This window comes from Anomaloglossus baeobatrachus, chromosome 5, assembly GCF_048569485.1.
Source record: "Anomaloglossus baeobatrachus isolate aAnoBae1 chromosome 5, aAnoBae1.hap1, whole genome shotgun sequence".
Taxonomy (NCBI): domain Eukaryota; kingdom Metazoa; phylum Chordata; class Amphibia; order Anura; family Aromobatidae; genus Anomaloglossus; species Anomaloglossus baeobatrachus.
Window position 1 is genome coordinate 91783003 of NC_134357.1, and position 12858 is coordinate 91795860.

At 46.3% G+C, this 12858-nt stretch overlaps 1 protein-coding gene across 4 annotated transcripts in view; it reads right to left on the reverse strand.

The window, feature by feature from the left end:
• The window catches only part of BICC1 (BicC family RNA binding protein 1), a 332599-nt gene that overhangs the window by 50769 nt on the left and 268972 nt on the right, over positions 1-12858 (reverse strand). For all 4 annotated transcript variants that reach the window (XR_012754223.1, XM_075348710.1, XM_075348708.1 and 1 more), the window contains exon 7: positions 5431-5625. Coding sequence is in view for 3 of the 4 variants with exons in the window: in XM_075348710.1 (XP_075204825.1) it covers positions 5431-5625 (195 nt within the window). In the remaining variant the exon portion in view is untranslated. The remainder of the gene's footprint in view (positions 1-5430; positions 5626-12858) is intronic.

Here is a 12858-nt window from a genome sequence, read left to right on the forward strand (position 1 = left end):
CCTTATGGCGTCACCATCCGGTGTATCCGGAGTGAGAGCTGTCAGGATCAAAGTCCTGATGAGCTATGTCTGCCTCATCATACAGAGAGCCTCCTGGGACCCCCCCCGGAGCACCGATTTTATTCCAAGTGAGGGTGGCCAGGGAGCAATGATCCAGATTGCCCATGGCCTGTCCGGACTGCAAGTCTCTATCCCCTTGCAACTCCGTCCCTGTCCTTGGACAGGGTTGAGAGGTGGTTCTTTTGGCCACGTCGAGTAGAGACCCCGGCTGACCAAGTGCTACAGGGGAGCATTGCACCCAATGGGGAGCAGTGCCGTGGAACAGTATCACATGCAGCAAAAACAGCATCGAAAGCCTGTGTTGCTTATATGCTGCTGCCGACTTATAGAGCCAAGAATGGCGACCGTACAGTGCAATGTATATCATACAAGCATAAAGTACAAATGAACACTGCAGCACATGCAATACAAGCAGCATAGAAAGCTTGCTTTTCTGCTGCTGTAGACTAGCCATCTAGGGGAATATAGCCCAGAATAGCGACCATACAGTGCAATGTATAGCATACAGGCATAAGTACAAATGAACACTGCAACACCTGCAATACAAGCAGCATAGAAAAAAACCTGTGCCTCAGCACCCTTGCTTTTCTGCTGCTGTAGTCTAGCCATTCTATGGCGAATATAGCCAAGACTAGCGACCGTACAGTGCAGTGTATAGCATACAAGCATAAATACACATGAACACTTCAGTACGTGCAATACAAGCAGCATAGAAAGCCTGTGCCTTAGCACCCATGCTTTCCTGCTGCTGATGTGTCGCCATCTAAGAGGGCATATAGCCCAAAATAGCGACCTATGCAGTGTACTTAAAATACAAATAGACAAACTGCGGTATTTAGTGTCAGCACCCCAGGTGCCGCTTACCGCCCGCCTATAAGCGGGTGTGTGGTCGCCCTAGTCCTGTTTGCCCAGAGTCCGTTCTCTCAGCTCGGGCTGCAGGAATGGCTGCCAGCGTCCTTCTCCAGCTCGTATGAGTAGGGGCGGGCCGTGGGCGTGCCCCAAGTCCGAGCGGGAAACCGGCGTCCCACAGTGTCTAGTGAGAGGGCTGGAGCATGTAAATAAGGCTCCAGCCCTCGGCGCTGCTGATTGTACAGCGTCTCTCCCCTACCCTGATTGACAGGGTGGGGGCGGGAACGAAGCTGAGCTAGGCCGCAAAAGCCGGGGACTGGATTTATAAGCGCCGCCGCCGTAAAAGCGCGGTCGGCGCTAAGTCCCCGGCGCACTACAAGTCCCAGCCGCGCCGCCGCTCCCGGAGCGTCCGGCGCGGTAGTTCCCAATAAATAAAGTCACTCAGCTAGGCTGCAGTGACTGTAACCCTTTACTGTCCCCGGCGCACTAGCACACCCAGCAAGTCTGGAGTGTGCTGTGCCTGTGTGTACGGGGACACAGAGTACCTGAATGGTGCAGGGCCATGTCCCTGAACGGCACTCCCGCTCCACATCCAGCAGGTTCAATGGGTCTGTGGATGGAGCCCGGCCTCAGGGCTTTGGGGCCGGTAAGATCCCACTTCCTCAGAGCCCCTCAGGGGGATGGGGAAGGAAAACAGCATGTGGGCTCCAGCCGCCGTACCAGCAATAGGTACCTCAACCTTACAAACCACCAGCGGGGTGAGAAGGGAGCATGCTGGGGGCCCTATATGGGCCCTCTTTTCTTCCATCCGATATAGTCAGCAGCTACTGCTGACTAAACAGTGGAGCTATGCGTGGATGTCTGACCTCCTTCGCACAAAGCCGAAAACTGGTGAGCCAGTGATCCCACTGGGGGTGTATAGCCAGAAGGGGAGGGGCCTTACACTTTTTAGTGTAATGCTTTGTGTGGCCTCCGGAGGCAGTAGCTATACACCCAATCGGCTGGGTCTCCCAATGGAGCGACGAAGAAAAGGATTTTTCTCAAGAAATTTCTTGAGTGAAAGATTAGCGCACCAGCGTTAAAAAACACACCAATAACACATGCGTTTTTGGTGCTTTTTTTTTACGCAGGTACCTGCAGGAAAGTAGTGACGTGCTCATTCTTTTTCTCAAGAAATTCTGCAGAAAGAATTCTCTTGAGAAAAAAAAAAAAAAACGCAGTGTGCGCACAGCTATTTTTTTTTTCCATAGGTTTTGCTGGGGAATGTCTGCAGAAAGGTTACAACCATTTTCTCAAGAAATTTCTGCAGCAAAAACGCGGGTAAAAACGCAGTGTGTGTACAGGGCCTTACGCTTTTTTTTTTTTTTACAGTCCATTTCTTCGGTTTGCATTATCCAGATGTTTTTGGCCAATTCATTGAGACTTTTGCACAAAAAAATTCAATTGTCTTCCAATAGTGTAATGGAGTGCAACGTCTAATTGTTTGTTTTTTGCTAAAATGACTATCAAACATATAAAGTTGAAAGTGATGCAAACAAAAAAGCATCATTTTGATTTGGTGTAAAATCCACCAACACAAAAAGAGACTAGAAAAAAAAAAAAAAAAAGTACTTTGTAAAGGCTGCAAAATAATGAATCAGGGGCTTTGAGTTCTATCAGAACTAATACACACACACACACACACACACACACACACACACACACACATATATGCACACACATACACACACGCACATATACGCACACACATATGCACACATACACACATATACATATGCACACACACACACACACACACACACATACATATGCACACACACATACACACATATACACACACACACACACACACACATACATACATATATATACACACACACACACACACACTATATGGCCCAATTTATCTTTTGTGATTAATTGAAGTAGCTTTTGTCTGGTGGTAGTCGCTAACTTCTTTGCGCCAACTTTTTCAAATGGCACCGATGGCTCAGTTTTGCGCTTTGTATTTGCCTTTAAATGTTTTATGACTTAATGCTAGTAAGTCACAAAAACTGGTTAAAGAATAAAAAAAGCGGTTGTCATTGAAACCTCATGCAGAAACCTTACTTTAAGCAGGGAAGGGATGGAGAGAAGTAGAAAAAAAAAAAAAGCAACATTTGGTAAAAAATAAAATAAAATAAAAAAAAAATCATGAATCTGTCTGAACTATCTCTATCTCTATCGCTAGCGTGGGTACCCGCCCCCATCTGTTGTGAGACACAGGCAAATCGCTGCCCGTGCCGCACAACATTGCTCAGACCCGTCACACTACTTACCTGTCTGGCGACGTCGCTGTGACCGGCGAACCGCCTCCTTTCTAAGGGGGCGGTTTGTTCAGCGTCACAGCGACGTCACAGCTGCGTCACTGACCCCGCCGACGTAACATCCCGCCCACCTCCTTCCTTCCGCATAGCTGCCAGGAGGCAGGTAAGGAGAGGTTCCTCGTTCCTGCGGTGTCACACGGAGCGATGTGTGCTGCCGCAGGAACGAGGAACAACCTCGTTACTGCTGCAGTAACGATTTTTGAGAATGGACCCCCATGTCACAGATGAGCGACTTTGCACGTTTTTGCAACGATGCAAAATCGCTCATAGGTGTCACACGCAACTGCATCGCTACAGTGACCAAATGTGCGTCAGAAATTCCGTGACCCCAACGAGTTCGCATTAGCGATGTCGTAGCGTGTAAAGCCCCCTTTAGGCTATGTGCGCACGTTTGCGTCGTGTCCCTGCAGAAATTTCTGCAGGGATTTGATAGCACATGTGCGCTTCAAATCGCTGCAGAAACACTGCGTAATGGATGCAGTGTTTCTGCAGAAAAAAAGCCGATATCATGCGCTTTGGATGTAGCGTCTCCCATAGACAGAGCAGGAGCTGCATCCAAATCGCTGCGCTCTCAAACACAACGTGCGCATGAATTATGCACAATCTTCATAGATTGTGCGGGGAACGCAGGTCGCATGCATTTACGCTGTGGTGCAATACGCAGCGTAAATGCATGAAATTCTGAAACGTGCGCACACAGCCTTAGGGCTCTTCTCCACTGGCGTTTTTTTTCTTTAAATTCCATCGCCTGGAAAAACGGATTGCAATCTGTCAAAGGGTTTCATATGATGCAGTCTCCATTTCCCAGTTTTTTCCAGGCTCTACACGGGCTCTCCTTGAAATCGCAGCATGCTGCGATTTGATGCGATTCTCAGCTCTCTCACCCCCATGCAATCCTATGGGGGTGAGAAAAAAAAGTCAGAATCCGGGTGGTATGCGCATGTGACATGGATCCTGACACTTGCATACCGCGTCAGACTGGCTACCGGAGAAATCTCCAATAAAACCAGTCCTGGCCGCGGTTACATGCACTGAACTCCGGAGCGGTCACCTGAGCAGCCTGAACAGCGAGCGCCGAGTGATTGATTCCCCGGCGATTGCTGTTCAGGTCAGCACAGCTGCAAACAGATCAGGCAGAATGCTGGAGCTCAGGTTACAGCTCTGGAGCTCAGTGCAGTTGACCGCGGCCAGGACTGGTTTTACAGGAGTTTTCTCCCGTAGCCAGTCCTACGCTGCTTACCTAAAAACTCACATAGCACTCGCATGACGCTCATGTCATACGGATGCTATTTGAGGAAAAAAAAACACACACCGTACGCAGATCACACGCAGGATACTCGACTCACATTTTGAGCCGAGTATCGCTGTGATTTTTTACACACCAATGGAGAAGAGCCCTTAAAGACAGTGCAAAAACTGGTACAAAACTTAGAGAGACTAAGACACCAATACTAGAGCTACTATAAATTGAGCAAATTAATTCGTAAAAGTGGAAAAACAACAAATGATGAAATGTGGGCCTCTTTTTCACCAGGTCATAATGTTGTACAAAAAAAATTAAATATCTGTCTCACTATATTATGGAGGCCAAGTAGTTTGGGTCAATTGTTTCAAGCAGAATTATGAATGCTGCTCTTGTTACGAATAACTAGTACGAATTGTACGTAGGAGGACACAGATCGAAATCAATGGAAAACTTTTAAGTAACATAAGATGTGACATTAAGTTTATATTTGTTACGTTCCTTGTAGAGTCCCGTTAAATTCGTCTCGCTACACTCCAATATGAACTTTATTTAACTCATTTAAACCAACAGTGTCACTGGAAAGGAAATCTACCAGATGCGGCTGCACTGAATCAGCACATTAACATGATGGAGCATTTCGAACCCTCTGAATGCCAAGAGATTCATTTCATTAATGGTCTGATGCCATGTGTAGGGTTTAAGCATTGGAGTAACAGCATACATCAGTATATATGACACCGAAATGAACTCAGCCGGTTTACGCAAATTCTTCTTTCAGGATGAGCTGTTCCGCAGCTGGAAAAACATAAGCGTGATTGCAGAATGAACCCAGGCTACTAACGGAGGGGCCTGAATCATAGAAAAGCCTTGGGGTAAAAGTTTTCTGATATGTGCGATTGAAAGAATTACCTTAACAGCACTGGTGTTATTCTGGGACCCTCTCACAATCACGGTAGCACCGTATACTCTTGAGCGCTGCTTGAATGAAACAGTTATGTTGTAGGTCTGGGAGATGTGCTGGATGGTGGGAGAGTTCGGATCTGGAATTGGCTGCAGAATTCCCGCTATGGGCAAGTCAAACATTAACACTAATGGCAGCAGCTCCTGCAGGATCGAGAAAAAAAAATGCAAAAATTATTATAGTACAGCATATACACACACACACACACACAAAAAAAAAAAAAAGTTAAGGTTACACTGTGGAGACGCATACTGTAAGGTTAACTAAAATAGGAATGCCAAGCTAACATCCACTTATTGGTTTAGCATTTTTTTGTAAGTTGTGATCGGTGGCGCAGACCTATTTTTGGAGATCTTCAGACAACAAAGAATATAAATTAACTGCGCAGCAAATGTAGGAGGAGGATTAACTGAATGTAGTAAGTACAAAAACAATTTATTTAGGTATATAGGGACAAGTAAAATGCTGAATTAGGGTGCTTTCACACATCAGTTTTTTGGCATCAGGCACGATCCAATGAAAAAACAGATACGACATATCCGGCGAAAAAAAACGATCAGTTGCATCAGTTTTTTCCATCAGTTCCTTCAGTTTTTTGACAGATCTGGTGTGATTCTGAGCATGCTCAATTAAAAAAAAAAAAAAAAAAAAAAAAAAAAAAAAAAAAAAAAAAAAAAAACGGATCCGGCGGTGGGATCCATTTTTTGCTGCATTACGCCGGATCCGGCGTCCATAGGCTTCCATTATAAAAACACTGTACGGCGCGATCTGGTTTTTTTTTCGTTTTTGTATCTGGCAAAAAAATTCACTTCAACATTTCATCCCACCGCCGGACATATAAATTTTGCCGGCAAAAAACGGATGAAACGCAAGGCCATCAGGCACAATCCGGCGCCAATGAAAGTCTATGGGGGAAAAATACGGATCCGGAGGCAACAGACGCCGGATCAGTTTTTTTTTTTAGTTTTTGCCGGATTGTGCCTGATGGCAAAAAAATGATGTGTGAAAGCAGCCTTAGCTACAATTCCACAAACACATGGGCTAATTTTCCGGTATGTCCACACAGGATAGTTCTGCAGTGTCTGGATGAGATTTCATCAAAATCTGAACCACATTGTTGGTATTGTAATACGCACATAATCTGGAAAATTTGCTGTGTATCTGACCCATGAGGACATACACTCCAGGGGTATCCCCGAAATATCCATAATGCAGCAGGACTAGAGAAGATTCATTTACAAATGTACAAAGACCAAGGTGCTTGTTTGTGTCCTTCCACTAAGTTAATTGGAAGGAGTGGGAAGAGTGTCATACCCCACTGATGTCAGATTATAGGCCTATGCTAAAAGGCTAGTCCTTCAATGTGTCCTCCTGAATAAACAAGTTTAAAGGGAACCTGTCAGGTCCAATATGCACCCGGCACCATGAGCAGTTCTGGGTGCATATTGCTAATCCCTGCCTAACTGTCCCTGTATATACTACATAAATACAGATCTTTAAAAAAAAAAAAAAAAATAATTCTAAAGATAGTTTATCATAGGCTAATGAGGCCAGGGACCAGTCACAAGGGCGTGAGTTTCCTTGGCTAGTTGGGCCACAAAGCATGTTAGCATGCCCCTGTGGGTGTACCAATATGCTAATGAATGTACTGCGACACTGCACACACCTCACTATTGATGGCGGCCTTCAGAAAATGGATGAGTACAATCGGGAGTCCCGGGACTTCCAACTTGTGCACTAAACTGATGCCAAGTGTAAGCTTCCCGGCTTCAGTGAGGTATAGTGTGCATGACCGGAAGTGCTGGAACTTCCGGTCATGCACAGTGCACAACCATCCACCGCCGGCCGCCATCAAGAGGTATTTGCGGCAACGCTACGAATTCATTAGTATGTTAGTGCGTACACGGGTGTTCTAACAAGCTTTATGGGCCAACTAACGCCTTTGTGACTAGTCCCTGGCCTCATTATCATAATAAACAATCTTTAGAAATACTTTTTCTAAAGATCTTTATCTATGCTAGTGTATACAGGGACAGTTAGGCAGCGATTACTAATGTGCACCCAGAACTGCTTGTGGTTCTGGGTGCATACTGGACCTGACAGGTAAACAAACAAAAATAGAATAAACAGATTTAGTCTGAACCCACAGATCCATATTGTAAAGTCTTTGCTTGGCCTGCAATACCCATACGGATTGCAGGTCTCATGACCTGAACATGTAAGTTTGGGTCACTTGGCCACAGGTGGTCCAAAGTGGTGAGGGCCGAGCATGGACTGTGTAATACAGACATGTAAATACATATTTTTCCACTGAAATTAATATGAATGGTTTCCAGTGGGGCAGCTGCTCAAAACTGTATCAGAAACAGAGCAATATATAGACCAGTAATGTTTGGTAGTGAGAAATACAGTGAAAATATACAAATCTGAAAACACAGCATTGCTAACAAGCCACAGAGTAGACTGAAAAGTTGTTTTTCTTACTTTTTAATGACTATATGACTGAGTGGTGCGGTGCACAAGATGTGGCCAAGGAATGTTAGATGGGACATAAATGCCAGATCTAAAGCAAATAATCTTTCAATACTTCTGCCTGTGTGTACTTTAGCAGTCAGCAGGCGATCAGTAATAAATGATGAATGAAATAACTGCATGCAGGAAGGTGGTTTAGTCTGGACTATAAGAAGTCTCAAACATTGATGAGTTGAAAACCACAAAGCAATGGAGGAAATATGAAATATGTCACTGAAACAGCCAAACCATTATAGAAGGGGGGTTCTTTTCCAAAGCAGCACAATGGTATTCACCCGGCCAAAGAAACCAAAGACTCTAATCAGATGTTATAGGGCATCAGTGCACTGAACCAGGATGCTCGGCTCCAAATCATACTGGAAAATCTGATGTTTACTTTAAATGCCAGGAAAAAAAAAAAGCAATGCAAAAACCTTTAGAGCTTAAGATAGATCTTGAGATTTACAAAAAAAAAAAAAAAAAAAAAAAAGAACAACTATTAAGTTAAAAGGGAACCAATCACCAGGATTTTCCTATATAAGCTAAAGCCAGGCTGATTCTCTACATAACTGTCGTGAGCAGTTCGGATGTTTATGTATTGAAACCCAAGAAAGTAAAGTTTATAAAATCATCAGCTTCATGATTGACAGCAGCTGAGGAGCAGATAATATTTGGGGGTATTCATACTTATCCCCTCCCCCTGTTAGAATTAGCATAAGTATTATACAATCGATTTACATTTTCACTAGCAGGACCTCTGTGAGGTCATACCCATGTCACCAGAATGGGTCTATAAATTCCCCCAGCTAGTATCTCATCCTCAGCTGCTGTCACTCAAGAAGCTGATGATTTTGTCAACTTTACTTTCTTGGATTTCAAAACCTAAACATCCGAGATGGCCACTAAAGGTATGTATAGAATCAGCCTGATAGTGCCAGTACTGCACTGGCTTTAGGTTATATACGAAAATCCTGGTGATTGGTTCCCTTTAAAGTAAAGTAATAGTATAAGTAGTAATCACTATTGTATGTCTGTATTGTATGGCTGGTATAGTCTCTGGTAATTGTTAAAAAGAAGATTTCTAAATCTGATTATCAGCCTATAAGAGTGAGGTTAGATGTGAATATTAATATAAAATGCTATATGCTTATTTACTATAATTTGAGGTATTAACCAATATTATTATTACACCTACTACATATATACTACAAGTATAGGATCTTGGAGATGGGAATAACCATTTAACTATAGGGCTAACTAGTATTCACTGGAAATATAGTCTAGTAGAAAACAGGCATTACACCAGGAGGAAGGGGCTGCACATATCCGTCAGTATTTGCGTGAAACTTGTGCAAGGAGAAGGGGGGGAGGATACCGCTGAACACTTGCCAAAATTAATAGAAAAATGACAACTTACTCTCACCCGCCTATTGGTGTTAGAGATTGTAGAGGGGAAGTGGTTGAACACAGGGTGGCAGTGGAAAGAGGGGAAAGTATATTGGAGGAAAACACGGAGAGAAAATTATTAGTACTGGCGCTGCACTGACACATGGAAGCGAGAAGACAGCAACATCCTGGACTCTTAGGCTATGTGCGCACAGTGCGTTTTTTGGGTGCGTTTTTTTGGGCTCAAAACTGCATGACTATGCTTCTCCAGCAAAGTCAATTAGTTTTCATTTTTGATGTCCGCACACAACTTTATATTTTTTTTAAGGCAAGTCTTTGAGCTTAAAAAACCCCCCCAAAACTGGGTATGTCAATTCTTTCCTGCGTTTTTCCCCCTTGCAATGCATTGGAAAGAAGGGAATTTTGTTTACTTACCGTAAATTCCTTTTCTTCTAGCTCCAATTGGGAGACCCAGACAATTGGGTGTATAGCTACTGCCTCCGGAGGCCACACAAAGTATTACACTTAAAAGTGTAAACCCCTCCCCTCTGCTATACACCCTCCCGTGCATCACGGGCTCCTCAGTTTTGGTGCAAAAGCAGGAAGGAGGAAACTTATAAATTGGTCTAAGGTAAATTCAATCCGAAGGATGTTCGGAGAACTGAAACCATGACCAAGAACAGTTCAATCTGAACAACATGTGTACACAAAAGAACAAACAGCCCGAAGGGAACAGGGGCGGGTGCTGGGTCTCCCAATTGGAGCTAGAAGAAAAGGAATTTATGGTAAGTAAACAAAATTCCCTTCTTCTTTGTCGTTCCATTGGGAGACCCAGACAATTGGGACGTCCAAAAGCAGTCCCTGGGTGGGTAAAAGAATACCTCGGTAAAAGAGCCGTAAAACGGCTCATTCCTACAGGTGGGCAACCGCCGCCTGAAGGACTCGCCTACCTAAGCTGGCATCTGCCGAGCGTAGGTATGCACTAGATAGTGCTCCGTGAAAGTGTGCAGACTCAACCAGGTAGTCGCCTGACACACCTGCTGAGCCGTAGCCTGGTGCAGCAACACCCAGGACGCACCCATGGCTCTGGAAGAATGGGCCTTCAGCCTTGAAGGAACCGGAAGCCCAGCAGAACGGTAGGCTTCAAGAATTGGTTCCTTGATCCACCGAGCCAAGTTGACTTGGGAGCTTGCGACCCTTTACTCTGGCCAGCGACAAGGACAAAGAGCGCATCCGAGCGGCGCAGGAGCGCCGTACGAGAAATGTAGAGTCTGAGTGCTCTCACCAGACCTAACAAGTGCAAATCCTTTAAACGTTGGTGAACCGGATGAGAACAAAAGGAAGGTAAGAAGGTATCCTGATTGAGATGAACAGAGGATACCACCTTCGGGAGAAATTCCAGAACCGAGCGCAGAACCAGCTTGTCCTGGTGAAACACCAGGAAGGGGGACTTGCATGACAGCGCTGCTATGTCAGACACTCTGCGGAGTGACGTGACTGCACTAGGAAGACCACCTTCTGCGAAAGGCGTGAAAGCGAATATCCCTCATTGGCTCGAAGGGTGGTTTCTGAAGAGCCGGTATCACCCTGTTCCGATCCCAGGGTTCTAGCCGACGCTTGTAAGGAGGGACTATGTGGCAAACCCCCTGCAGGAACGTGCGTACCTGAGGGAGTTTGGCTAGACGCTTTTGAAAAAAACACAGAAAGCGCCGAAACTTGTCCCTTAAGGGAACCGAGAGACAACCCCTTTTCCATTCCGGATTGAAGGAAGGACAGAAAGTGGGCAAGGCGAATGGCCAGAGAGTAAAACTCTGATCAGAGCACCAGGATAAGAAGATCTTCCACGTCCTGTGGTAGAACTTGGCGGACGTTGGTTTCCTGGCCTGTCTCATAGTGGCAATGACCTCTTGAGATAACCCTGAAGACGCTAGGATCCAGGACTCAATGGCTACGCAGTCAGGTTGAGGGCCGCCGAATTCAGATGGAAAAAACGGCCCTTGAGACAGCAAGTCTGGCCGGTCTAGTAGTGTCCACGGTTGGCCTACCGTGAGATGCCACAGATCCGGGTACCACGACCTCCTCGGCCAGTCTGGAGCGACGAGGATGGCGCGGTGGCTGTAGGATCTGATCCTGCGTAACACTCTGGGCAGCGGTGCCAGAGGAGGAATACGTGAGGCATGGAAACTGCGACCAATCCTGCACTAATGCGTCTGCCGCCAGAGCTTTGTGATCTTGAGAACGTGCCATGAATGCCGTGACTTTGTTGTTGTGCCGGGACGCCAATAGGTCGACGTCCGGCTTCCCCCAGCGGCAACAAATCTCTTGAAACACGTCCGGTCGAAGAGACCATTCCCCTGCGTCCATGCCCTGGCGACTGAGAAAGTCTGCTTCCCAGTTTTCTACGCCCGGGATGTGAACTGCGGAGATGGTGGAGGCTGTGGCTTCCACCCACAGCAGAATCCGCCGGACTTGCTGGAAGGCTTGCCGACTGCTTGTGCCGCCTTGGTGGTTGATGTATGCCACCGCCTTGGCGTTGTCCGACTGAATTCGGATCTGCCTGCCTTCCAGCCATGGCTGGAACGCTTTTAGGGCTAGAACACTGCCCTTATCTCCAGAACATTGATCTGGAGGGAAGACTCTGCTGAGTCCATGTACCCTGAGCCCTGTGGCGGAGGAAGACTCCCTGACAGACTCGCGTCCGCCGTGACCACAGGCCAGGATGTGGGCAGGAAGGATTTTTCCTTTGACAAGAGTGGGAAGAAGCCACCACTGAAGGGAGGCCATGGCTGCCCGAGAAGGAGCAACGTCCTTGTCGAGGGACGTCGATTTGCTGTCCCATTTGCGGAGAAAGTCCCATTAAAGTGGGCGCAGATGAATCAGCGCAAACGGAGCTGCCTCTATTGCTGCCACCAACTTCTCTAGGAAGTGCATGAGGCGCCTCAAAGGGTGTGACTGGGCTCGAAGGAACGATTGCACCCCTGTCTGTAGTGAACGCTGTTTGTCCAGCGGAAGCTTCACTATCGCTGAGAGAGTATGAAACTCCATGCCGAGATATGTCAGTGATTGGGCCGGTGTCAATTTTGACTTTAGGAAAAATTGATGAACCACTCGAATCTCTGGAGAGTCTCTAGAGCCATGTTCAGGCTGTGCTGGCATGCCACCCGAGAGGGGACCTTGACCAGCAGATTGCCTGAGAGAGTAGGACCGCTACCACAGTTGTCATGACCTTGGTGAAGACCCGTAGGGCTGTCACCAGGCCGAAAGTTAGTGCCACGAACTGAAGGTGTTCGTTCCCTATGTCGAAGCGCAGGAAGTGCTGATATTCTGATACAATCGGCACGTGGAGATAAGCATCCCTGATGTCGATTGATGCTAGGAAGCCTCCTTGGGCCATCAAAGGCGATGGCAAGCGGAGAGATTCCATCCGGAACCGTCAGGTTCTCTGTCCGTTGAGCAGTGTGAAGTCCAGAACGGGGCGG